This window comes from Microtus oregoni, unplaced genomic scaffold (assembly GCF_018167655.1).
Source record: "Microtus oregoni isolate MIOR12 unplaced genomic scaffold, Mior012 000109F_ref0000275, whole genome shotgun sequence".
NCBI lineage: Eukaryota > Metazoa > Chordata > Mammalia > Rodentia > Cricetidae > Microtus > Microtus oregoni.
Genome location: NW_024544727.1, coordinates 1,812,501 through 1,839,201, shown reverse-complemented (window position 1 = coordinate 1,839,201; position 26,701 = coordinate 1,812,501). Strand labels below are relative to the sequence as shown.

The following is a 26,701-nucleotide window of genomic DNA, read 5'->3' as shown; positions in this document are numbered from 1 at the left end:
GTGTGAACAGGAGAGTGGCGTTGAGCCAGGATGAATGCTAGGACTCTGAGCCTCAGTTCCCTTGAGCTTGACCCTAATGACTTGCCACTTACTGGGAAGAGTGGGACTGCTGCTTTGTACACAGTGTCTCGGCATCTCCACTGGGCTTTTCTGAAATATCCGGGAAAGCCTGTGGCACCTGTCCAGCTCAGCTGTGTCCCCAGGGCTTATCCAGGTAGACTGCTTGGGGCAGAGACAGATCTTCTGGTGATTACTCCATTGTTGTGACCGACACTAGAGGAGCAGGCTGATTTGGTCTGCAATGGTGGCCTGAGGCTCTGGTTCTTTCTGAGATTTTTCAGATGGCTCCCTTCCTTGCTGGTGGCCTTCCCCCATAGGGTTGCTGTCTTCTGGGTACCTTGTTAAATTATGAAAGACCCCACTTTTCCAAGAACTCCGATCAATTCCTCGAGCCTCTTGCACACAGTGGGGACGTGCCGGTCTTCTGGGAGGCAAAGCAGATGCGAAAGGGGCCAACTAACAAGCTGGTCCTCCCTGGCTGGTCCTCCCTGGCATCTCTTCTTGCTCCACAATCCCCAGACCTGCCACACTGTTCCTCGCTCAGATGCTCCGGTCAAGTCGCCCATGACCAAGTTCAAGGTCCAGAGCAGGTGCAGGGATCTATGGCCCACTTAGGTTGTTCCAAGTGGCTCTGACAGGCCCCTTGGGGTCCACAGTGCTTCTAAGGATGTACAGGCTGGAGCTTGTGTCCTCTGGGAAGCCTGGCTCCAGCACTGCCCCAGGCTGCAGCTACTTCTCACTTACCAGAGGAAGCGAGGAAAGCGCAGGCCAGCCTGTCCCTGCTCCTGTTGGCCGTCTCTGGAGAAGTGTGCCTTCCAGTGAGCCTCTGGACTGACGCTGTGGAGGGAGTGGAGGAGGGGTGGGCTCGGGGCCAGGTCTACACGTGACCTCTCCTGTTCCTGGAGGGAGTTAGTTACCAAGGGCTCAGTTTCCTCATCTGTAAGAAGGGGATGGGTGGCACCGACCATGAAAGTGGTTAGAAAAGGCGAGGAACCTGCTAGAAGGCTTCAGTGCTGCCCGTCCTGGGCTTCCTGGTTCCAGGGGAAGAGCATTTAGCTCCAAGGAGACACCCTGCCCTTGAGCCTTGTCTCTTGGGCCCATTGCTTGGATATACTACCGACCCTCCCTTCCCCCGGTCCCTGGAACATGGTCTGGGATGAAGCTTAGGTGGGTCTGTATAGCAGACGGTGGACACACTTGGGTGTCCCCGTGAGTTTCATGTTGCCAAGATGCCAGGATACTGCCCACCCCCCCCACCCTCTTCAGATGATGGCAGGCTGCTGGGGCTTTGTTTTAGGTCCTAATTCAGGGAGTCCTAGCCGCATGTGTCTCCTCCAGCCCCGATAACGGTATGCAGTATCCTCTTCGATGGATAAGACTTCCAGAGACAAGTGAAAAATTGTAGCCAAGAACACGGCTAATGAAGATGGATTTCAGGGCTGTGCCGATCAATGCCGGCCTTGGGGAAGCCTGGTTAGCTCCCAGCAGCTGGAGAAGGTGACTTCCATAGAGCCCTGCTTTCAGAGTAAGGCCCTCCTGCCTGTTCCTTATCTCTTCCAGTCCTAAGAAGTGTCACCAGGAACCACAGTCCATCCCATTCCATCTCTGTGGATCACAGCCCTGCCAGGGAAGTGACCCGCATCTGCTGTGGGCCCTCTAGATTTAGAGAAGGGGTAGACAGCCACCTTGGAACCTGATACCTGTGGTTGACCATGCCAGTGCCAGCCGTTCTGAGGGGCTAGGGGGATGGGCCTTATTCCCCTGCGTTCCACTGGGCTGGACCATGGTGCTCTTGGCCTCATCCTGGCTGATGATTCAGGCCCCAACTGCAGGGGAGGTACTGTCGTCTGCATGCTGGTACGGAAGTGTCTGTTCACACACACAGAAAAAACACATTCTGAGCCCAGGATCTTTGTCATCTTAGAAATGCCATGTCTGTTAAGTGAGGGCTGTGTTCTGCCACAGGCTGGTGGGGTAGGAGAGGAACAGAGCCGACCCTAGGCTTCCTGGTTTTCTCGTCGGATGGGGTGCCCCTGGGCATGGAAGTGGGGGTGGTGGGCAGCCCTTGCTGTACCCTCAAGCTGTGTGGAGTATTGCTCCGTTGTCCTCCAAAGTCACGGGGAGCCTCATATCCATCCAAGTTTACAGAAAGCCAAGACTAGAGAGGAGCTGGGACACATGTTGGACCGAAGGCTGTGGACCCTCGGGGAGCAAGCCGGAGACTCCCTAGGAGCTGCGGAGGCCTGAGTCCCTCCACCTGGGCCTTGCCCAGTGGGTGAGCAGCACTGCGGAAGTATTTCATCTCAGTTCAAAAGCAGCAGCTGTTGTCCCGGAGTGAGCCTGTGGAAAAGGGCTGTCGTGGGGACTCGGAGTCCTTGATCCTGCCCCTTCCTGCCTGGCCTACCCTATCTATCTGCCCCTGCTCCTAGCAAATCTTGAGGAGTGGAACTGTGAGCATGGGGCAGGCTGGGCCTGGAGTCTGAGGCTGGGGCTAGAACTATAGCCAGAGAGGCTGGGGCTGGGACCGGGGCTTGGGCTACTGCAGAAGGCTAGGCTGTGTCAGGAGGCTAGGTAAGCTTGCTTCTCTTAAGAGTACCTGTAAGAGAGCCACAGGCAGGCCTAGGAAATTGTCATAGGGACAGAAGACAAGGCCTGCTAGTCCATCTTGGTTCTGGGAGGGAAGATACTGGGCAGCTCCCTTATCCAGCCTCCTAGGTCTTCAGATGGTCTTTCTTGGTCTCTGGTCTCATTCACAGCAATGCACAGTAAAAGCCCTTACTTGGATGGCCATGAGTTCCATGGAACCCTGAGAGAGGCTTCCCTCAGGGGGTCCTGTCTGGGCTGTACTGTCCAAGGGCAGGACCAGGGAAATAGCCAAGGAAGAGACCTTGCTGGTTTCCATCCCTCTCCTCCCTCGAACCCCAGCTGAGTGTTCCACAGCTGGTCACCCCATCCTGCTTTGGGCCACACCCACCCCACCTCACACTGTCTGACAATAACCTCTTGCTGGTCCGGTTCCTGAAAGCTGACAAAAGTTGGAACTATTTATCAAAACAAAGAAAAACAGGCCCACCCCTAACCCTCTCGACACTGCTGCTTCCTCTGCTCAGAGCATGACCTGGGCTACCATGCTCCCCGATGGTGCACATGAGACAGAGGTCACCTTATGTGTGTGTTTACAGCTGGTCCTGTCTTCGTCCCATCTTGATGATGAGGAACTTGAGTCTGGAGGGGGAAGGACTTGCTGGGGTCTCAAGACCCTATGGAGGGTTGGACAAGGGTCTATGGATAGAGTAGGCACTTGCTATGTGTACTTCCCTTTGTGCCTGAAAGAAGAGCTGTGAGGACTGGGCATGCTGGGAAGCAAGTGGCTCTATCAAGGGTGCCCCCCACAGGGGACATGGACCTCCTTACTCTACCACCTCTCCTGTCAGCTCCTCTGTCCCAGAGCTCAGTTCTCTCAAGAGGGAGAAAAGAGCCACATTCAGCTTCTGGCTCCTACTGTTCTTTTCCTGGGGTCCGTGAAGAGCTTGGTAGCCCTTCATCGCCGTGTCTGTCAGCGGTAGCCTCCATCAGTGAATTCAGCTGGTGCAGCTCAGCCAAGGCTAAGGGGTCCTGACTTCCTGTGCCCCAAGATTGCAGTGGGGCAGCAGCTGCTGAGAGTCTGGGTTACCTGAGGTGATGTGTGCTCTGACCAGGGCCCACAGGCTAGGGCCCGCGCTCCTGCTGCTGAGCCTGTGTGTGCTCTGACCAGGGCCCACAGGCTAGGGCCTGCGCTCCTGCTGCTGAGCCTGTGTGTGCTCTGACCAGGGCCCACAGGCTAGGGCCCGCGCTCCTGCTGCTGAGCCTGTGTGTGCTCTGACCAGGGCCCACAGGCTAGGGCCTGCGCTCCTGCTGCTGCAGGCCTGACGAGACACCCTGCGATGAAGCAAATCTCACGCTCCGCCAGTTTCTGAGCAACAGCTCTCAGGTCAGGCCTATGGCTCACTTCTTAAGCAGTGGGGCTGTTGTTTACAGCAAAATTTCAGGGCAGCAGAGGTAGCTGTGGCCTGGGTAGGTGAGGGGCAAATGCTAGTCTTGGCTTAGGCGCCCTTGGCGCTCACTGGGGGCAGGAACAATGCTGAAAAGGCAGCCTTCCCCAAGGTGGAAACAACCTGTGCCATCCAGGCCTGAGTGATGCACCCATGCCCATTCTCCTCTACCATTTTCTTTACAGTCTTCATGGGCCAGCAACCCCTATGGCCAGTGCCTGCTGGTGCAGGCTGCTGCCTGCCGGGCCTTCAGTGGATGTTGAGACTTAGTGAGCAGGGATAGACCTGATAACCAGGATCATTGCTCACAGATGACAAGTGGAGGGAGCTGTCTTGGCTATGGGTCCAGCCGAGCATTTCTTTCCTCCCCAACTGCTCTCCATGGCCAGCTGTGCCCTGCTCTTCCTTCTCCTCTTTCAGGGCTGTTGTGGACCCAGCCAGAGACGCAAGCTCAGATGCCTGGACCTCTCTCCCATAAATTGTTAGGTTGGCATTCAGGATGCCCCAGTGGCCCCAGTAAGGGGGTCTCATATAAGGCCACTGGGGACAACTATTCTGCTCTCTACTTTACTCAGAAAGTGGCTGGGTGGCCTCATGTGGTGTGGTGGCTGCCCTCTGGAGTAGGTTGTAGAGGACCAAGGCCATAGACCATTCCTTTTGGGGTTGAGATGGCACACCCTGAATGAACACCCCCCACCCATTACCAGACAGAGATAGTCTGACGGCTAACCCTGCCTGAGTGGACACTACCCCCTGCATTACCAGATAGGGATAGTCTGATGGCTAACCCTGAGTGGACCCCCCCCCCCCGCTGCGTTAGCTGACAGGGGTGGTCTGACGGCTAACCCTGAGCTTTCTACCCCCCACCCTGTATTACCAGACAGGGATAGTCTGACGGCTAACCCTGCCTGAGTGGACACTACCCCCTGCATTACCAGATAGGGATAGTCTGATGGCTAACCCTGAGTGGACCCCCCCCCCCCCCCGCTGCGTTAGCTGACAGGGGTGGTCTGACGGCTAACCCTGAGCTTTCCTGGTAGAGTCTTATCGAACCTTGGAGCTCCCGTGCAAATGAATCCCCGAGTCTGGAGAATGGCTCTGATGAGTTTTTCCAGCAGCTCCCAGGGCTTGTCACTTCCAGGCTGTTGCCCTGGCCCAGCCCACTCAGCATCCGGACTCCTGCTCAGTAGTTCCAGACAGGGGCCTATCTTTGAGATTGCTGGCCTGTCCCCGTGCCTCATTTGGAGTGACTGAGTGACTTTAGGTTCCTGGAGCTGTCTGTCCTTTTCACGAGTAGGGAGTATTCCCTATGAGCCTGCTGTTCAGACTAGAGTGCATAGTGGCTTGGGTTTCAAGTGGGGAAACTGAGGGCAGGAGAGGGCGCTCATATATTGGCTCCTTTCCACAGCCTCTGCTGGTCCAGGTCCCAGGATGTTTAGCTGTGGGAACAGACTGCGTTCCTTCCTATTGTTCATATCTGTGCCAGCACTGTGTGAAATATCCCGGGGCCAGCCTGCCCAGGTTCTCATGGTGTAGGAGTCAAGGCCAGCAGACCCTGGAATCACCTGCTGGCTGGATACTTGATGCCTGTGAATCCCTCCGCCACTCTGTCTCTGCCCCCAACCCCAAGAGTAAAGGTGCCAGCGACGTCCCCTTTGACCTGAGAGCAACCGAGAGCTGGTCTCTCCTTTGATGTAGTGTTCCGTGCCAAGTACGCAGGTGCTGGGTACCCTTGGGTGAGGGGATTCTGGCCAGGAGACTCTGGATTAACAGGAGACTCTCATCTGCCTTCCTTCGAGCCCCAGGGAGTGAAGAGTAGGGTCCCCCTCCCTCATGTCCCCAGCCTGACCCTGCGTACCTGTTGAGCAGGGCCCGTGGGTGGAGGCAAACATCCTTCCAGGCAGCGCTCACGTATGCCCGTGTTTGTGTGTGCCTCCGTGTATTTTTAAAGCGACTTGCAGCTGTGTTTGAGTCAGTCCCATTCTCCCCCCAGAGCTCTGCAAGCCTCACACTGGGGTGTTATTTTGGGCTTGGCATTATTGGGAATTATTATATTCTGTTCGAAAGGAGACAATGCAACTTGGGGATCATGAGGCTGGCAAGAGGGGACTTGATGTGATTTGGGAAGTGGGATTCAGAGTGAATCCACCTATGTCCCTTTGGGTCATCAGAATCAGGTCTCATATCAGCACTTGACCTCAGATGTCTTCTTCCAGGGACCTCTCCGATTTGAGCCTCCTCTCCCTGACTCCAGGTAATATTGGAGCAGAGCGGAGCTGCCGGACTTCCTTCTTTGGAAGTGTCTGGAGATCGGCCCCCTCTCAAGGGCACTCACTCCCAGCTTCTCAGCAAAGCCCAAGGAACCTCGTCTCTGCCATCCTGCAAACACACCATTCCTGGTGGCCAGCTTCTGTACGACCCCTGTAGGACTTAAGGGCAGGCTTCTTCCTCAGGAAGGAACTGCGGACCAGGGCAGGGTGCAAAAGCATCCCCACTACGGCTGGCGTCTCCATACCCTGTTCTCTGCCGTGTGTTCCTGCGTCTCCTCAAAAAACCTAAATTACCCCTGCAGTCAGCTGAGCCTTAAAAAGCTGCAGGCATGACTCAGACGTCACTGCTGCCTCTGCCCCAGGAACACATGAGGTCACAGAGGTGGCGCCTTCCGGCAGCACAAGCCAGGCTGGACCCTGTGGACCTTAGATGACACTTGACCCTTGCAGGTCAAAGGATCATATGGACAAGGTGGTGCACTAGGAGAGGTGCCTAGACACTATACATTCTTACCACGGCTAGTTACTGCAAGCAAACCTTCACCTCTGGGTCTTCATTTTCCCATCTGAAACCAGAGAGCTGGGCTTTCCTCTGAATGGGGCTTGCACAGGAATCTTGGTGTAGGACCAGTTCCCACTGTGAACAGGACAATCCTTGCGTCCTTTCCGGGGAAGAAAAGGGGCTGCGAGGGACCCTTCCTTGGAAGAGACCTCCGCCCCTTGACTCATGCCTTGGCTCCAGGGCTATGAGGGATGGCTGTACCTCTCCGACAGCTCTTGGTCAGGCTTTCTATCCCAGCCTATTGCTTCCTTTCTTAGGGGACAGAGCTGCTCCTAAAACCCACTTGATATGTCCAGTCCTCAGACATTCAGGTGTAGCTGACCCCTAGGTATCCTGCTGTGGTCTAGGGTATTCTGTGATCAGAAGTACCCAGGGATATCAGGGGGTCGAACTGAACTGACCAATCACCAGCAGGGATAGGAATGAAGTCTGGCTCTTGTGGATACCGTCCTCATGGGGTACCTCCTGTTCTGCTTGAAGCGGGACCAGAAAGAGAGTGTCCCAAAAGCAGCTCCACGGGCTGTGATAACAGGGTGAGGCACCTCTGCCTCAGTCTCCCTAACCGTGTGTCTTCTCTTGGGGCTCCTATTGCATGGTTATAGGCATTCCTTCCTTTCCCTCACACTCCAGGAACCGGTGGCAGTCAGGTAAGTGTCTCTGAAGGTGGCAGCTTTCTTAGAATGTCTAGCCATGAGGGAATGACAAGTTTACCTTGAGTGGTTGCCAGAGCCAGGCACCTGCAGCCTTGGGGTGGGGTGGGGGTGAGGATGTTTCCATTTCTACCCAGCGGCTTCTGGCTTGCTGGCCTCAGCCTTCTGCTTGAATACTCCCAGTGACTCACAGGATTTCTTCCTCTCTCTCTCTCTCTCTCTCTCTCTCTCTCTCTCTTTCTCTTTCTCTCTCTCTGCACTAAAGGAAAAAAAAATAAACATTTGCCTGTGTTACATTGGGTGGCTGCTGGGCCCACGCCATCTGCAGGTGGCACTTGGTTGGGGGCTGGGCAGAGGGCAAGGAGAGGGGCTGGCACCGGGGGTAGGCAGATCAAATGGAGAGTCCCCATGCACTGTGGGTGAGTGTGTGTGAAGGTGTGGTGCGGTGACAGCCGTGGGGCAAAGAGAATAGCATGTCTCACCTAGACCCAGGACCCACACGGCAAAGGGGAAAGGATGGTTAGGGTTGAGGGCATCTGGCTGGCTTCCTGGGAGTCAGGAACAAGTTCCCTGCTGTCAACTTGCTGAATACCTGGCCCTGGTGGGACTGAGAATAGATGCTTTGGTGGGAAACAGTGGCTTTACCCAGGCCTTTGGCTGCTGGGAGTGAGGGAAAAAAAATCAGATCCTGCTGGCTGTGGAGGCCGAGCACCTTGACAATGGTGCATGGGTCTCAAGGACCAGATAAGCCTGAGAGTGCTCCCTGTGAGCACTCCCTCCTGAGCTCTGTGTCTGCCGACGTTTCTCAGCTGTGTTTCCATACTCGCTCTCCACTCCTCGGTCGTGTGTCCACGTTTCCCCTCACCTGTTTGTTTAAACTTCCTCCGCGAGCCGTGTGCTCACACCCCTTCCCTGAGCTGTGTCTTGCTCATACCTCCCAGGTCTGTTCACACTGACCATTGGTGAACTCTGCTCACCTAGCCCGACCGCTTCCTTCTAGCCGCTCTTGGAAGATGCGTAGGTATGTTTCCTGGCAGAGCGGCAAAGACTTGCCGCTTGGGTCGATATTCGAGGAGGATCATTGCACAAATATTATGAAAGAGCTGACCATGTGCAAGGTCTCATGTAGTGTGGCCACTGGCTGTGGTTCCAGGGAAGACCCAAACGGACCTTCGTGCCACGTGGGCACAGCCTCTTCAAAGACACATCTCAGAAATGGTCCCATGGCTAGGGTTCACTCCCTTCTTGTTTTCCCAGGGCCGCTTCACCTTTAGTCTCTGTTTTTACATCGCCAAGCCACCGTCTACAGACGAGGTGGTGGGGATGGCACACGTAGGGCAGGATACGTGTTTATACGTGTTTATACCCTTGGAGAGGCAGCCCAGGAACATGGTTTGATGGCGCCCCGTGTCTTCAGTACCATTGGACTGCTGCCTCCTGGGGATCCAGTCCCCTCTGTGAAGTCTGACTCCCACTCCCTGCAGCCACTCTGGGGTTGGGAGTCAGGTGGGCAGCAGGGATGAGCAGGGAGCCCAGCCAGTTTGCAAAGCCCTTATAGCCCATCGAGGATGACCTGGTACACAGACTTAGAGTTCTACTCTCTGTGGCTTCGTGGAATGTGGTAACCAGTTTCCCACTGACCACAGGCATGCTGTGGCCTGTGTATCCTGCTTTTTGTTTTGAATGTATGAATTACCACTCAGTATTTTAAATTCTACCACTGGCACTGGTGAGCAGTTTCCAGAGGAAGTGTTGGAGCTTGCGCCGAGATCGGCATGGGAAGCCCTGCATTGGAGGATACTTTCAGGCGACTGTCAGCAATAGGAATATTCATCCCATGGTACAGTGAGGGGCAGGTGCTGATGGCCAAGAGCAGGGTCCTATGGCTGTGTACTTTCTGAGTGTGTGCTCTGAGCTAAGTCCCATACCAAGAGTTCTTTTGTACTGATGGTGTCCTGCTGGCAATGGCATACCCTCAACTTCCTCACCTCTGGCTCCAGGTCTGGTCCGAGGTACCCAGCCCATACCCGAGTCTGTACCCCCTGTACTAGTCCTCCAGTGCCCACTGATCTCCAGGGAAGAGGTCCCTTTCTCCCTGGCTTCTCTGAGGACGGCTATCTTATTCTCTCTGTCCAGAGTGGAACCACTGCAACAGCCCTGCCCGCCCAGACAGGAGCCCCCTAGGACGCGGGCTGCTTCTGAGGAACATGTTACTGCCTTCCTAGCCCTGAGCAATGCCTGTACACAGCAGGCGCTTAATAAATGGTGGCAACCGAGGAATAGGCAGAAAGGAGAAGAACAAGAAGAGACACTGGATTGGCCGTCTCTGGTCCTGAAATGGGGGATCGTGTGGCCTGAAGGACCCCTCAGGCCTGAGAACTAGGGAGCAAGGGCACATCTGCATACATTTGCATACATTTGCATGCAGGGCACATACTTCTCGGTTTTGAGGGATTTTTGATTGATTTATATATCCAGGGGGCATAGGGTGGCACACGGGCATATAAGACCAGATGCTGGTCATACGGCCCTGTGGTGCAGGATGCCAGTCCTGTGGGGTCAACCGACCTGCTTTTGAGCAGAGGCTGTAGGTCTCTGGCCAGCATCTGGGGCTGCTGGAGCTGAGCTGAGGAATGTCCACAGCAGGCCTTGTGGCTTCACAGTCTAGGACCCCTCGCTCTAACCACAGAGCTGCCTGAGCGGGAAGAAGATGGCAGAGAGGGTTTGCCCTCCTCTGTCTTCTCTTCCTCTAGCAGGTGCTTGGGTAGGGGCCAGACCACAGAGTGGAAGCCAAGGGCTCCTCGGAGCTTCTCAGGCAAGGGCCTTAGGGCCCCAGAGAGGGAGGGATTCGGAAGGGTGGGCAGCACACATGGAGCCCCACACCAAGTGTATCTTGGGGCCATGCTAGTGGCCATGTGGCTGTACTGGCTCTGGATCCTACCCACTTGTCTCAGTGCCAGGCTGGCCGCAGCTCCGCATCGCTGCTGCACACGGGCACAGAATCTAGGTCAGGCTGGTGCAGGGAGGCAGGGGGAGCTGCCAGGGCAGTGTCTGCCCACTTTGGCTCTATCCAGGCTACTGCCGCTCCAGGCGGGGCTCTGACCCATTGACCTAGGCCGGACCCCTCCCTTTGGTGCCTGAGCAAGGCTAAGAGGCCCTCCCGCAATGGATGCATGCTGTGGCTGCAGAAACCTTTGGTGCAAGCAAGATGCTGCCTGCCTATATGGCCAGGCCTGTAGCACGGGGGGGGGGGGGGGGGGGAGTCAGCACCCGCGGTTGTGACAATTTAGGCCAAACCCTTTATAAAACCTCTTGACCCTCCAGCTGCCCAGGCTTATGCTCCCTGCCTCTCTCCCCATCATCACCCAGACTGTGCTGGTGTCTGTGTTCACTGCAGTCCATGGGCCCTGGGTACCAACCTGAGGGCCTCAACACTCTTAACCTGGTCAGAGCATCCCTCTCCTTGTGCTGTCTCCCTCCCCCGTGGACCCCACCTCTGGCTGTTTCTGCTTTGTCTTGTTTCTTTGTCTGCCTTGGAATCGAGTGATGTTTCTTTTGAACCTGACTCCACTCAGCTTGGGGGAAGGGCAGGTGGGCTCGCCAGACCTAGAGTGCCGGTCTCCTACTTGGGTAGTCCGAGGCAGCTGTGGTCCCTGGGGCAATCAGTTGTGATCAATGAGGTAGATATGGCCAGCCTGGACGGCCAGGGTCACTGGGGCAGCTGTGGACACTCCGAGGCATTTATGGTCATTGGTGCTGTTGTGGTCACTCTAAAGCAACTGTGGTCACTTTGGGGCAGCTATGGTAATTGGATAACTGTGGTCAGGCCAGTTCTCTTGAGGCCACATACCCCTCTGAAGCATTCATCCCGAGGATGAGGACCTGGGCTCGTCAGTATTAGTGTGACTCCATGAGGGGACCTGATGACCATGGCAGCGGGGGGTCTTCTGTACTAGAGACACTGCCTTCCACATTCTGTCAGGAGGTTGCTCAGCCTGTTCTGGTATGCGGAGTGTGCGGGGGGGGGGGGGGGGGGGTGGAGGAGGGGGGAGGCTGTGGGATGGTTGGGGGATCCTACCTCGTCCCCTGAAGCAGCTTTGGTTCCTCACTAGAGGTGGTAACATCGTTAGAACTCTCAGACAAGGCAAGAGACAACACGAAATTGGATTTGGTGTTGAATAATTAATAAAATGTCTTAGGCACAGGCTGCGGGGCCCGTGTCCCTCCCGGCCGCAGGATTGTCGGCACTGACTCGATACCCGAGGGGCCTGCACAACATTATCCAACACTTCTGAGATAATTACAGTCCACGTCAGTGGACCCTGGTGCTCACACTCCAGGGCTCAGCAGGGTCAGAGTGACAGTGGGACCAGTCCACCCCAGAGGGTTTCTCTCTCTGGAAAGGAAAGGGATTGAAATCAGTGGTTTCTCGAGCCTTCCTGATTTGGGCATTCTGAGAGGGACTCACGGGAGCAGAACTGGGACCTCATTAGGGCCCCTACCCCTGTGCCTGTTTCCTAGTGACATGCCCAGGCTTCTGTGCAGTGACCATTGCAGAGATGTGGAGCTGGGCGCACAGCTGGCCTCTGGAAGCGTTTCCTTGGAGATTTATGTAGGACAGAAGTTGGAAGTTTAGATCTGAGGTGCCCCACAAAGACTTCAGAGGTGTGAATCGCTCTGCTGAGTTTGGGGATGTATTTTTTTTTTCTCCTGGCCTTCTGTTTCTGGAGATTATTGGAAAGTGGCAGCTGTTGCCCATCTACAGGCAGAGCTAATGACCCCAGAACCGTGGAGCCAACGCTCCCAGCTCCCCTTCTTGTAGTGATGGTCATTAGAAGAGACTTGGCCCTTCTGCTTGTGGCCTGGTGGGCCACAGAGAGGGTCCTGCCTCCCACCTACAGGACTCCTCTTCTTCCGTGGAAGGAAAGCTTCAGCTCAAGTCTCCAGGCTGGCCCCTGCTCTCCCAGGCTGGCCCTTGCTCTCCCAGGCTGCTGGTTCTCCCTAGATGCTGTGTAGGAAAGTAGGCCAGAGAAGCATTGCATTCCAGCGGATTGCTCGTAGGTAGCAGAGCTCTAGGATGTGATCTGTAATGTTTCCTGGCCTTGGCGCTGCTTGCCACGTCCCTTCCTGTCTGAGCTCGACTCTGTGGTGGCATTTGCAGGTCTGGTGCTGTTTCCTAGGATATCCCAGCCTCCTCTCTACCCTACCTGGGTCCTCAGCCCAAGGACCCAGTCTCAGCTGAGTTGGCCAGCCTAACTTGTGCCTTGCACCACCCACAGGTTTCCTATGGCACTGAAAGATGGAGACACTCCCGTGCAGGACCGTGTGTGTGTGTGTGTGTGTGTGTGTGTGTGTGCACGCGTGCGTGCTACTTCATACCCTTCAGATAAACTAGGAGCCTAAGCGAAAAGCTATGTCAGGGAAGTCAGGGCCCAGCTCTCCCCAGACTGCTGCCATTCACTGTGGGACACTAGAGCCCCCTGGCCTCTCTGACCTCTGTCAAAGCTGTAGGGCAAAAGTGCTTACAGCTGAGGAACTAGAAGCAGGCCCTTCAGTGCCTAGGGTGACCCTGTAAGGTGTGCATAACACGGATAGGCCGGATGAGCTCTTAGCACATAGTCATGAACAAGGGGCAGACCGGGGGTATGTGTGAATTCACGTGTAGTATTTTCATGAAACGCTGAGGAGAAGGAAGAGGTTCTGTTCTTCTAAAGGCCTCTCGGCGTGTATCATCCTCCTGCCTGTCTCTGACAGTGCCACTAAAGATAAAAGCAAGGGGAAGGCACTTAGATCCGGAAGGTGAGAACCAGTCTCCAGGGAGCAGAGTCCCCTTACAGAGGAGCTCAGGTCTGGCAGAACCTTCTGGCCTGCTGGCACACGGAAGTCCCCCTTATCTGAACGTGTGGAGCTCACGCTGAAGGAACATTGTCACAGCAGGAGCCCCCGGATGTGTACCCTGCCCTTGTCTGTCTGGTGGTCCTCTTCAAAGGAGAAGACTAAACTTCTCCAGCCTCCTAACCCCTTTAAGGTCACAGGCTCTTTCTTTCCCGGGGAGTCTCCCTGCACGCGACCAGCCAGGCCAAACGCTTTCAGAGCGGAATTCTGCCAAAATGCCCAGAGAAAAAGAGATTGTCCTCCGAGCAAATTAACATGTGCCTGGTGGGCTTTAATCACCGTTTTTAATCGCGGCCCTGGTGCTGGATTCATCTCCTGGCTCCATGGGGGAGGGGGTGGAGGAGACTACGCGATGGATTATTCATGGCAATGTGAACTTAGGTTTCACCCAACTTCTCCAGGGAGGCTCAGGGGCCTTTTGTCCATCAGGGAGAAGGTAGCCCCACTCTGGGTCCTCTCCAGGGACCTTGTCACCTGCCTGACTCATGGGAGCATCCCTTCCCCTCCGCCCCCCGCCTCTTGTTTTTTTCTTCTCTCTCCCTGACTCAGTTTCTTTTCTTTCTCCTTTCTTTCTGAGGGGGCTGCTAGTTCCTGGAGGAAACACATAAAGCTCAGCTGTGGGCGCCTTCCTGAGATTTCTCCCCACTGTGGTCCCCCGGCCTCTGGTGCCCCCGTGTGACTGTGCTCCTTCTTCCTGCCCTGGAACCCACCTGTGCTCCAGAATGACCTCATCAGCCAATACATACCCAGAGGAAGGGCCCCTTTCTTGCTCAGATCTTTCAGTGGGATGCACATGGACCCTGGAGTTGTACCTAGGCTGTGTGCCAATGAGCGACAGAGTATCTACCCAGAGGGGCAGCTCCTATAGCCCAGGACAGAGCGACTCTGATATATAAAAAAAAAAAGCCAGAGCACAGAAACAGCGAAGAAGGGAGGCTGCTCCTTTAAGGGTGCCAGGCAGCAGGGCCAAGGGCCTTTCCTGGCAGAACCCAGCTGGTAGTACCCACAGAGGCTCTCCTCCCCCTTCACACCTGGTGCCCTGCACGGCAGGAGGCTGTCACACCTTGGAGGTGGCAGTTCAGAGAGTCCATAGGTGGACCCGTGTTTATCTGTTCTTCTGGATCTCCACTGACTGTCCCTCTGGGGTGCGAGTTTAAAGCCCCACCAGATGCTGAGGGGCAGAAGTCATACTTTTCGCCACCTCCCCTGAGCTGAAGTGAGCAGTCAGGAGGACGGAGCTTTGCCCAGATGCTGTGCATAGATCAGGCAGATCCCAGAGAGGCGAACCCAGGCTGGACAGACCATGCCCCTTACCCTGAGCCCTGCATAACCCAGGGCAGGTGTACACAGCGGGCATTGCCTGCCATGCCAACAGTCATCCCCCACCCCCCAGACCACACAAACCTGTGCAGCCAAGCAGAAAGCACTTAACAATGGGCATATGGAGTCAGGCGGAGGAAACCTGGGTGGACACAGGGTGGGGCTTTTACAGAACTAGCCCTTGGGCTGAGCCTCTCCAAGCCTGGATCCTTCCAGCCAGGGAAGCTGATGGGAAGACACTTCAGCAAATTTGGAAGGTCTAGCCACAAAGTCTAGAGTGTGGTGGTCAAAAGGACTCTGTGGTCACCAGGAACTGCCAGCCAGATTCATTTGGCTTCTGTTCCTTGAGGGTGTATAACTGCCCCCCTGGTAGGAGGGACTGGCTTGGAGAGAAAGGTGGGCATGGTGAGTGGTCTTGCCACTGTGGGGGTCTCAAGCGGCCAGCACTGCCTCCTCTTCTGGCCCCTGAGCAATGCTGGCTTGGTGCCCATCTGAAACTCCCTCCTTGATTCAAACTGATGCCCCTGAACAGCAGCGGAGGCAGGCCAGGAGCCGGACATCCAAGAGTTAAGGGCAGGCGGGGCTCCCGTGGGAGGGGCGGTCCCAGTGGTGGTGAGGCCTCATCCCGCCCCTCCCCTCCCCTCTTTTCCTTTGCTAGCAAGCAGCAGTGGCAGCTAGCTACAGCGGGCTTTGAACCGGTATGGGCGCTGTGCGTGGGGCGCCTTGGATCAGGCTACAACTCTGGGGACACTGGGGACCAGCACAGGGTCCCGGCCCCCTCGGGCCGTGCCGGTAACAGTGGGGCTGGTGCCTGCGGGCCATGGAAGAACCTGGGTCCACCGGTGGGCTTAGCCAGGACCAAGGTAAGGGCAGGTAGGAGGGTGTCTGGAAGAGGCTCATGACTCCCAGCTGGACTCAGACCCCAGAGCAAGGGCTATGCTATGCTCGGTCCCCCTCTTAGGGTCTCTGGGGGGACAAGCCTAGTGACCCCATTCCCTGTCAGCTGCTATACAGTGAAGCACCCCAACTACCCCCATTTTGGCATCTTGCTAGTAGATGCTACCTGTGAAGGTACTGAGGTTCCACTCTGCAGGACGAGGTGCGCCTGCCCCGCAGCCGCTGTCCCCTGATTTCCAGACCAACCGAGGGGATGTCTGGAGGAGGGATTGTCCGGAGCTGTCAGGGGCTGTGGGCTGGGGGAGAGGGGCAAACGCCTTGAGATCTAGTCAGCACCACGGACAGAACCACAGCCTTCCCTCCCAGCGGCCCGAGGTTCTCTAGAGCTCAACTCCCTTGCTTGGATCTGTCCCACTTTCCCTGTCTAGGGAACTGGCATTGCCCTAGGCAAACAGCACGGACCAGCAGGGGTGCACGAGTCTTCCAGGCTGCCCACAGGAGCGGAGCAAAGGGGGTTGGGTGTGAGGAGGCATCTTTAGTGGGGGTGGGAAAAGGCTTCTCCTCGGCAGGGTCTCAGCCCCAACACAAAGCTTGGTTTGGGGTCAGGGTAGGAGAGACTAAAAGTGAAAGAGACCCAAGGCTGTGGCTGCATCAAAGTGATCTGAGTCAGACAGCAGGAAGAACTTCCTGATCAAGGCCCGGAGTTCCAAGGGGAATGGGCTATGCCGTCTTGATTGGTTTGGCTGGTTGATCTGGGAGTGGACTTGTTCTGCTCCTGACTGACATGGATGTTGAAGAGGGGCAGGGGAGCTTAAAGGGGTGTGTGACTTCCCTCCCTGAACCTGCAGGGAGGGGAAGGGAAGGTGCGGGGCCACCTCATAGAGCAACTTGTAAGGTATTCAAAAACTGTCTGTGGTGTCCCACCACACCTGGTCTGTGTGGTTGCTCCAGGCTGTTCCTTTTCTCTGACCCTCCTATTCTCTCTGCTTAAGATGCTTTTTGTGAGTTGGGGACAGCATGGCCAGTGCGGTCAGGGTACTGAGGTCCCAAAGGCATAGCGTTTGGATATGCCCCTTCCTGAGCACTGTCCCTGTCCTAGCGTAGCAGCTGACCTGAGAAAACCTGGCTGGCCTGCAGAGTGCCCATGGAGTCTCTACCCTGGGGTTACTGGACTTAGGACAGCTGCTCATCAAAGGGGCAGGGAATGGACGCTGCCATGTAGCCTTAGGTGCCAGGGTCCAAGGGACTGGACATGCATGGGGTTTTCAGCTGCCTGAGGAAGGGCCCTGGTCTTAGGAGAAGATGGGTGGCCCCTGGAGGACTCCAAGCCCACTTCCATCTTCTGGCGACCCCAGGAGAGACGTACGGCAGCTGAGTCCTTGCAGTTTCAACGTGCAGCTGAGGACGGAGCAGATGGGCTGCCGTCCTGAGCCTGGCCCTCCATCTGCACCACTAATGAACCGATGGCGAAGGCTCCCTGGCTCCTGGCACTGCCCTGGGCAGGTGTAGTTACAGGGGCTCCTCCTGGGCCAGAACTTGTGGCTCCACCACAGAGAGAGTTGGGTGGATGAGAGCTGTGAGGACTGAGTAATAGGATGAGTGAGCCTGCTTATTCCTGGGAGTTTGCTTTCAGCACAGAGTACGTGGGCTCATGGCTGGCTGGACAGACTTCCTGTGTGGGGAAAGGAAGAGGCAGGGTGGGGGAGGTGAGTACCAGCCCTAGGACTGGGTGTTTTCTTTGATTTTTGGGCATAGGAGCCTTTTGCCAGCTAGGAGACATTCCTGAGCTGTGGTGGGTAGCCGCAGGTGACTGAGGTAAGCAGCTGGGATAGCTCAAGGGGCAGCCTTGAGATCCCTTCCAGATCGCCCCAAAAAGGAAGCCTTCAGGCATGAGGGCGGAGCCCTGACTTGGACAAAACTGGCCAATCAGTCCGTGGAGGAGGTCCTCAACCTGCTCAGACTCCAGGAGCAAGGTGGGAACAGAGCATCTGCAGGTAGATGTCCAACAGAGTAAATGTTCAGACAGGTGTCTTCACCTTCAGGAGACACCGACACTGTAAAAAGTCAAACTTGGCGAGCCAGCTCAGCGTGCAGAAACGTGCTCTCTCCTGAGGCCCGCTGGCCCGTTCTGGCCCCGCGGAGGGCCCAATGCTCTCTAGCCTCAAGGTGGCTTTTGTTGCCCAGCGCTGGGCACTTATTCAGGGGCTCAGATCTCGTTTCCTGTTGCCCCTGACCCCTGCTTGACCATACCCAGAGACTACCCACCCGGTTTCAGCTGTTGCCATTCCTCCTGGCCTGGTCTGGGCTCCAGGGTGAGCAGCCGGGCAGGATAGGCTCTTCTTGTTACGACTTGCACTCTTGAGAGAGATCCCTACCTGGATCTGATGGTTTTCCCGAAGGGGCTCCACACAGATGGTTACAGCCTGCTTCCCATGACAGCTCACTCCTCCAAGGGTGTCCTGGGCAGTGGCTTGGGGTCAGACCTGTCCACCTTCAGGAACCCAGCATGGCTGCTGACCAGGCCCTGCTGGAGGAAGAGAGGGCAGCTGTGGCCTCAGGGAAGTGAGTGACTCTTGGCAAAGATAGGAACCCCCAGGGACACAGGAATGAGGGCCACCTGGGGGAGCAGAAAGCTGTGAAATGGGATATTAATAGAGTCCTTTCCCTAGCGGGGCTGTTGAATGTGATTGAAGTCACTCCTGTGAGCTGAGCTGCTACATGCCACCAGCTAGTGATAGCCAGGGATAGTGAGAGGGTCGGGGGTACCAGTTCTGCTCTGGAGTGACCCTGACTGTGGCCTTGGAGCTCTGCTAGAGATAGAGGAAGGCCAGAAGCCGGGACCTCTGTGGGCTAAAGGCGCCAGACCCCCATGGCCATTGCAGGCATAGTTGGAGGCAGGCTTGGCGAGACCCGGTTTAGACCTGAACATGTGGGGACTTCTCTAAGTGGAGGCCTTGGGAAGTGTGGACGCTGCTGACCTTTGAGAATGCCTTGTCTGCTGCTGCTACTGTGGCTGCAGCTGAGTTCTTTACCTCCGACGCCTTCGCACGCAATGCGACGGCTTTGAACTTGGGTTCACCGTCACTCCTCTTGGGCTAGGGTGAGCGGGCTGGACTGGGTTGGGGCTAGATCCTGAAGCTGGCACCACCAGCTAAGGATGGGCCAGGCTGCTGCCCGGTCTTCGCTGTGCAAGGCCAGGTCCCTGAGCTGCAGGAACGGTGGCAGCTTAGGTCAGCTTGTGGATGGGCAAATGAGTTAGCATGGTGACTGGGGCATGGAGAGACTGTTTCTACCCTCTAGGCTGCTCATATCCTTGGCTGCCCCAGGCATCAGAATGAGGTCTGGTGGCCTGTCTTAGTCCTCCTCTGGCCCTGCCCACTGCTCGGTCAGGCAGTGCGATGGGTCAGGCCCACCCCTCCCCGCCCCTGACAGAACTTGCCTCCTCCTGCTGGAAGCTGGAGCGGCATGCCACGGGGAAGACACTGCTGGAAGAAAAGGGCACATCCACCCAGCAGAGCGGGCCTGCTGTTCTATGCCCAGGGCAGCCTCAGGCCTGGTCAGATGGCCCTGGGCTGGGTGGTGGCTATTTTGTTTCTACTGCTACTGAGGGATTCCTCAGGCCCTGCCTTGGCTCAGGTGCCTCCTGGGTCTGGCCGGGGAGGGCAGGAACAAGCCGGCTCACACTCCCTGATACAGTAAAAATAGTTGGGGAGAAGGCGCCCAGACGTGCGGGGGGTTGCGTTGCTGTTCTCAGACGTTTAAATAAGCTTGGCCATATGTGTGTGGGCCTGTCCCTCCCTCCTGAGTGGCACAGGGCCAGGGGCCGGGCTCATCCCGGTGGGTACTGTGGGGCTGGGGCAGGACGGCTTCCTCCTCCCTCCACTCCACCCCAGGCACCATCTAAGTGTTGGCCGGGATGACCTGCAGGTTGGGAGGCGGCTGACAAGGCTCAAGGCTTCAGGGAAAGGGCTGGGTCAGGAGCTTTGCTCCCTCATGCCCCATGCTGCTGACCTGTGGAGCCCCACTCACCAGGGAACACACGCAAGTCCTGGCATGCTGGTGGGATGAGGGCCACGGTACCCAGAGGTGCCCCCGTGTATGTATGCATGATATGTTGGTTTATTGGGAGAGTAAATTGATTTTCTAGCTTTCCCCAGGGAGAGGCGAGTCTGTTGAACGGCTGCTGCTGTCTTGTTCGCAGCAGCCATCAAGCTGTGTTGCCCACTGTGTTAGGACAAGATCGATCTCCCTCGCAGAAGTAAAATTGCACCAGTGGGCCCGGCACCAGCCAGCATGGGCTCCTTCTCCTTTCAGCAGCTGCTGGTATCTGTGGGCTCCAGGCAGGAGGAGCCAGGGCTGTGGGGGACTGAAGCACATAGGTAATGAGAACACCCGAATTAGGGACCACGAGTACGAGCATGGCCTGGGGGGCATAGTTGCCCACAGCTCCCAGAGCAGACTGTGTGACCTTGGCTCTTCTTGGTCTCCCTCATCCATCCTGTCCCTTGCTTGCTGGGTACTGGGTGATTTGGGACAGAGCAGAGAGGAGACCCTCGGGGGCAGGTAGCATTCTGTGGAGGAATTGTGTAGGTCCGGTGAAGTTAGGACAGAGGCGTTACTGTCCTGCCTACCTGTCCTGGAGATCGGTGGTTGAGGCAAGTGTGTCTCTTTTGGTAGGCAACCAAACGCACCTGCTCCTCTCACACATGAGTCTTTGTGGGGCTGGTACACGGCAGTAAGTTATAGTTGCACCTGCCTGAGCCACAAGAGTGAGGTCCATGGTGGCTGCCTTAAACTTCTGGAAGCTGCAAGTCCTTGCCTCCTGAGGGTCCCTAGAACTTCTGGGGGAGCAGGGGGAGCTCCAGGGCCTGAAATGAAGGAAAGCAGGGGTGACTGAGCACGGCTCAACTGTGAAAGACAGTCCGGGGTCTCAGAGTCCCTCTGTGACCCTAATATGGGAAGATTACTATCTCTGAACTCCGAAGATAGCCTCAGTCAACCCCCAGGGGCAGATGGGAGTTTTACCCGTTCCTGGACCTGGTCCTAAGCATGACTAGGAGCTGCTGGGAAGCTCTGGGTGAATGTGGGGTCCTGGTGGCACTGGAAGGGGCCAGGTTACTCCTCCTACTCCATTGCCTTTAGTTCTTCTTGGAATGGCTGTCCGTCTTTCTGTGCCGGGGTAGAGGGGTTTGTCTCAGCTTCCTACCTGGCTGGGGTGGCCAGGTGGTCAAGTTCAGGCCAGCTGTTGATGGGTTTGAGCCCTGTGTGGCCAGTAACCTGGGTGCCTCTTGCTGCCTGACCCTGGTCCAGTGTACTAGGGACAGTCTGCCCCTGGTAGCTGTCCTCCACGGTCTTCCTCAGCTAGGGCACTGGGTTATTGCCTGACCCTGGTCCAGTGCACTAGGGACAGTCTGCCCCTGGTAGCTGTCCTCCACAGTCTTCCTCAGCTAGGGCACTGGGTTACTCAGTGGCCACAGTGACACTCCCACCTGTCTTTTGCAGTTTCGGCGGTGGGTAGGGTCACCTTGGTCCCCAGGACAGTGGGAGAGGCCTTACTAGCAGAACCCTGTGTGAGGGCGGATTAGCTGGGCCTCTGCCCGCCTTTCAGTGGAGGATTATGGCCTGGGGCCACTAGGAGGGTCAGAGAGTCCGGGTTCAGTGATCTACATCCTCCGCTGGGGCTGCTGGTACCCCTGGGTCTGTGTCCCTCCTACAGCCCCTGCCTAGGCACCTTCTCCGGCTGATGGTGGGGGACGAGTGGTTAGCAACAAGTGGAGGGGAGAGGACAAAGGTATCCAGTTCTGGAGAGATTTGGGGAGCATGAATGGCCCTAGTCTGGGCTAGTTTGGGGAAGATCAGGTGTGTCCAGAGGCAGAGTAGCTAGAGAGAGCAGGAACTCTAGACATCCTGGCACACAGTGAGCTGTGAGCACTGAGTGGGGCTGGGATGTGGGCAGCAGGCAGAGGGGAGGTAGCATTGCCGCCCTCCAGGGTGGAGAATCATGTGACCCTGGGGCACTTGGAGCCTGTGCCCCATCTTGCCCAGCCTTAGCACCCCCATGGCTTTCCTGACTCTTAGTTCTTCCCTTTACCTCAGCTTTCATTCCACTACTCACTGGGGATTCTGGGCTTTGCCTACACAGAGGACCATGCTGTCAGGGCCTTCTGTGTCCTGTCTCCCAGGGGAGGGGAGCTGCTAGGGCTGTGCTCCTTCCTGTTCTAGCAGTAAATGGCTCCCTAATCTAATCTGTGGCAGAAAGGGCAGGCCGCCTGTCGACCTCCATCCAGCAAATGAAGCAAGGTCTCTGGCCAAGGCTCCTAATTGGGTCCTGGGTTTGGCTGTGAGTTGATTACACTGGACCTGGCCCAGTGGGTCCTGATTCCCTGTGGCTGGGCTTCCTGTTGCCCAGGACACACGAGCAGACAGCCAGGGTCAAGAGCATTCAGGGTGCCTTTTGAAGTGGGGTGCTTTGGCTATGGGAATGTGGCGTACCCCAGCAGGGATTCTCAGGATGAGGTTAGGGAGGAAGTTGGGATGCCCATGACTCGGAGGCAATGAAGCCAATATGGAACCCTACCTCCCATTCCTACTGTCTCCTCACTTCTGGTTGCCCAGGGAATGGGATGCAGAATTGAATGCAGCACTTGGGTACTTGGATGCCCCTTAAGGTTGCTTATGGCTGGTGTGGAGTGGTGGCTTCAGCTCTGTGGTCAGTGTCCTGATAGGTGGATAGGTCCCCTAGGTCCTAGGACTGTCATATGGGGTCTGGCTGCCCAGATACGCCCAGCCTTGGGTACAGAATACAGTGGGAATGTACCCTGGGTCACGGGATACCTCCATAGCTCCACTTTTGGTGGACACCAGGAGAGGCCTGGTGGGGGCAAGGGAGGGCTGGGCTTTGGAGTGGAACCTGCCCGGGCTCAGGGAACATACATTGTTCTCCTCATGCTGGAGGTCAAAGTGGAAAGGTGTCACCTCTGCCCTGGGTCAAGTTCCTTTGGGTCACAAGGTGCTAGGCAAGTAGCCCTGCCCTGGCTTAGCTCTGGTCTCCAGCCAGAGGGGGCTGGGTTCTTGGCCCTGGGCTTTCTCCCACCTGAGGACCAACTCACTGCCACACTACGGGGGTCCACTTAGAGGTTTCTATATGTGCAAGGATTTCAGACAGGAGGAAGTGAGAGCTTGAAACAGAGACTCAGATACCAGCCCTGGCTGGGCGTGGTGGTGCATGCCTTATCAGCACCTCTGTGAGTTTGAGGCCGACCCCGTCTACAGAGCGAGTTCCAGGACATCCAGGGCTGCACAGTGAAACTCTGTCTCGAAAAAGAAAAGAAAAACCAAAACAAGAAATAAAAATCAAGCAGATACCAGACCTGGATACCTAGTATGGGCAGGATTTAGGAAGACAGCCTCACATAGGAGCAAACCTATGGATAGACAGCCCCTCCTAGGGGAGATCTTATAGAGGCCTTCACGCCAGGTCTTGCAGCCACAATTTTGTGTCCTACGAGGGTCCCTTGTCTGACCTGTTATCCTGCCTCAGCCTTAAACACAAGTCTGGTTGCTCAGACATGGGGCAGCCCTCTCTGAACTGGCAGCTGGGCATGCCCCTGGCCTCAATCCTTTGGCCAGCTGGGCTGGATCCAGCAGGATTACTGTGGGGATTGGCCAAGGATGACAGGGTGAGGCTTGGCTGCTCCCCCACCCCTGGGATTCGTCTCCAAACAGACCTGTGAATTGTAGAGCATGGGTGGGCTGGCCTGGGGACCAGCCAGGGCTGCAGGTAGCAGCTGGGTCAATGCCAGTGGAACCTGCAAGCAGCCCAGGGGGGACCTCAGTGGGCTCCAAGGAGGAAGAGGTAGAGGAGAAAAGGGGAGCCCCGAGGAGCCTCTGTGCCAGCCGCTGCCTCAAGTGGGCCTGTCACCGAGGCCCTTTCTGGCCTTGGGGAGCAAGCCTCCAGCTATCACTGGGATATGCCTGATCATCAGCCGGCTGCTGCCAGTTGGACCACAGGAGCTGTGGCCTGCCTGGCAGAGGCGCTCCTCTGGGTTGGAGGGAGCGTGGTGGTGTCACCGCAATGGCAGCTCAACCTCTTAGGTAAGAAAGGGCACAGAGCGGGTTCCTCCTGGGGACTGGCCAAGCCCTGCGGGACCACAGGGTGCATAGCTTTCTAGGGTTTTCAAAAGGCCTGGGTTCTCTCCTGCCTCACACTGACCTCCCATTCCCTTGCATCTCCCTCTGCATCCTTAGCAGAGCTCGGAGGTCAAGTGGGGAGGGAGCCAGGCAGAACTGGAGCGAGAGTCCTGGTTGTATATGCTTCAAAACTCTTTCTGGGGGGTCCTTGGAGTTTTATGGGGCAGTGATACCTTCAGCCTAGTTACTGAGGCATGCAGGTATAGATACCATGGCCTCTAGATGGTGTCAGAAGCCCCTGGACCATGTGGCATTGAAGAGAAGGAAGAGGGCTGCTGGGTGGTCAGTGGGAAGGTCCAGGGCATCTCAGGAAGTCACAGACACCCTGGTCAAGAATGTTAGATTCACCACTCCTAGCTCCAGGAGCAGAGGGTGCACATTCAATTGCCTTTGTTTGGATCAGTATGAGTAGCATCAGGGGCTTGTCCCTGTTCCCAAACCCTGCCTCAAGTGTACCCAGAAGCCATACCTGTGTCTCCAAATTAGCTTTTTCCCCTAGAGAGTCCTATCTACCTTGCATGCTCACCCATGCCTACAATTCCCTTCTGCTTTTGGTCAATAATAGCTTCCTCCAGAAAATCCCCCCTGGGCTGGCACTACCCATGGTTTTCTGCTCCGCCCACCTGGGGATGCCTCACTGTGGGCACTTGTGAGATGCAGTGCCCTCTGGTCCTGAGCTTCCTGTGTCTAGATAGGTGTGCAGCCTGAGGAAGAAGGCTTGGCCCTGGCCTGGACTCTGGGATGTGCGGACCTTTCCCGGGGACGGGAGGCCGAGTGGACAAGGGTGGCAGATGGTTCTAGGGAAGAGCAGGCTGTGGATTTGCACCCAGCACCTCAGCCTCCCAGTTTTGTGCCTCCCTATAGGGCCTCTCTCTGACATTGCTGCCCATGAGACAGGTGATGTTCCCGACGATACCACAAGAAGGGGCAGCAGGCTCTCAGGGTGGCTCATGTCTGGGAGTAGGAGCCAGGCTTGGTGCATGGTGCATGGTGCATGGTGCCTAGGCCCACCTTGTGCCGAGTATGGGAGCTCCATGCACAGTGCATTTGGGAATTGGCCTGGCCTCTGTTCCTGGATTCGGCTTGGCTGTCTAAGTGAAGGCCACTTAGGATCTCAGTGGTTCCTGGGACTGGTTGTGCGTAGCTGAATGTCCTCCCTGGTGTCTCAGCCCACCTCAAGTGGCCCAGGACATCAGAGAAAGGGGTGGTAACCATGCTGTCTGATGCTTGGACAGGGCCATACAGGCACACAGGGCCCTTTGGAGAAAGGTGAAATTACCAGAGCTCTCATGGTTTCTGTCTTTCTTTCTGTCTGTCTGTCTGTCTGTCCGCCCGTGTCTAGTGGAGCGATGCATGACTGCCATGCAGGAGGGGACGCAGATGGTGAAGCTCCGTGGCAGTTCCAAGGGCCTGGTCCGCTTCTACTACCTGGATGAGCACCGCTCCTGCCTCCGCTGGCGGCCCTCGCGCAAGAATGAGAAGGCCAAGAGTGAGTGAACAAACAGCCCAGGGGAGGGGCTGGGTGGGCCTGAGCCTGGGAGCACAGGGCAGGGGAGGCTCCCAAGTGGGCTAAGACCCCGTTGAGATGGTGCGCTGGTCGTCTCTAGGCTCCGGGGGTCTAGGGCTTCTGCAGTGCACTCTGGAATAAGGAATAGGAACAGGTCATATGGTCCCTGGGCAGCTGTGCCCTGGCAAGGCTCTGGGACTCCATGGGGACCGGATGTCACACGCTGAGGTCAGTGAGAGGCAAAGGGCTGTCAGGCTAGCCGAGGGGAGGAGATTGTCCTGAAACCACAGAAGCCCACACAGACCAGTACACCAAGGGCAGGGTGGACGCCCAGGCTAACTTAGGCAGCACGGGTCAGGGCACCTGCTGTGGTTTGCGGGAGTCACTTGAATTGCTCAGCTCGGCTGGAAGTCGGAATTGGAGTACACAGAGGATACTTTGGGAGGTCTAGGATCAGGGAGAGACACCAGAGTCTCACAGGCTGTGAGAAGTGAATTCCTGAGATCCCCTGGCTTTTCCAGGAGTGACACCCAGGTATGCCAGGGAAGGCTTCAGCTCAGCATTTACCAAGGATACCACTGTGGAGTCCCAGGAGATGGTCACTCTGCCAGGGTCCCAGGGGCCCATGTGAAAAAGAGCCCCATGGTGAAGTCATCCTGGGCTGAGTGACTTCTGCTGGCTCCAGGAGCTGGTGTAGACTGGCCCTGCCCTGGGCCTGAGAGTGGTGGAGCTGCCCCATGTTTGTGCAGGCAGAGGGAGCCTGATGCCTGGCCGGGAGCGCCACGCCCAGGGAGGTAACTGGAAGAATAGACTGAGGAACAGGGACTTGTTCAAGGGCCTTCAGTCCTCCCTCCCTACCCCTGGAGGCCCAGTGGGTGCTCCGGACTCAATGCAGAGGAATAGGGTGCTGTTCTGATCGCTGGACCAGACTGGAGCCCATCTTGACTACCACACTCATGCCAGGGAACTTGAGAAAGGACAGAGGCAGAGTGAGGGCTAGCTGGTGTCTAGAAGGGGACCCTGGCCACCTGTGGGCTGCATATCCATCAGGGGGTCCTACCCAAGACATAGGGACAGATTATAAAAGTATCACCTGAGCTCATCTACTCCAGAAATTGTACTGAGCGGAGGTTCCATGGGGCTGGGATGGTGAGGCCAGCAAAAAGAGACCCTGTGGAACCTAACCTGGGCATGCAGGTACTCCTGCAACCAAGCACATCTGTGAACTGCAGCTCCCTGCTACACCTGGCTTCTCACCTGCAGTGCTAGACTTGTTACTGAAGCAGCTGCAGGATCTAGTCATGGCTGGTGCAAGTGCT

At 56.5% G+C, this 26,701-nt stretch overlaps 1 protein-coding gene across 6 annotated transcripts in view; it reads left to right on the top strand.

The window, feature by feature from the left end:
* The window catches only part of LOC121443544 (1-phosphatidylinositol 4,5-bisphosphate phosphodiesterase eta-2), a 77,262-nt gene that overhangs the window by 25,551 nt on the left and 25,010 nt on the right, over positions 1 to 26,701 (top strand). For 4 of the 6 annotated variants that reach the window (XM_041645315.1, XM_041645317.1, XM_041645319.1 and 1 more), the window contains one exon: positions 25,218 to 25,364. In XM_041645315.1, coding sequence (XP_041501249.1) covers positions 25,218 to 25,364 — 147 coding nt within the window. Of the gene's footprint in view, positions 1 to 15,448; positions 15,652 to 25,217; positions 25,365 to 26,701 lie in introns of those variants that run through there. The other 2 variants (XM_041645316.1, XM_041645320.1) reach the window with 1 other exon arrangement.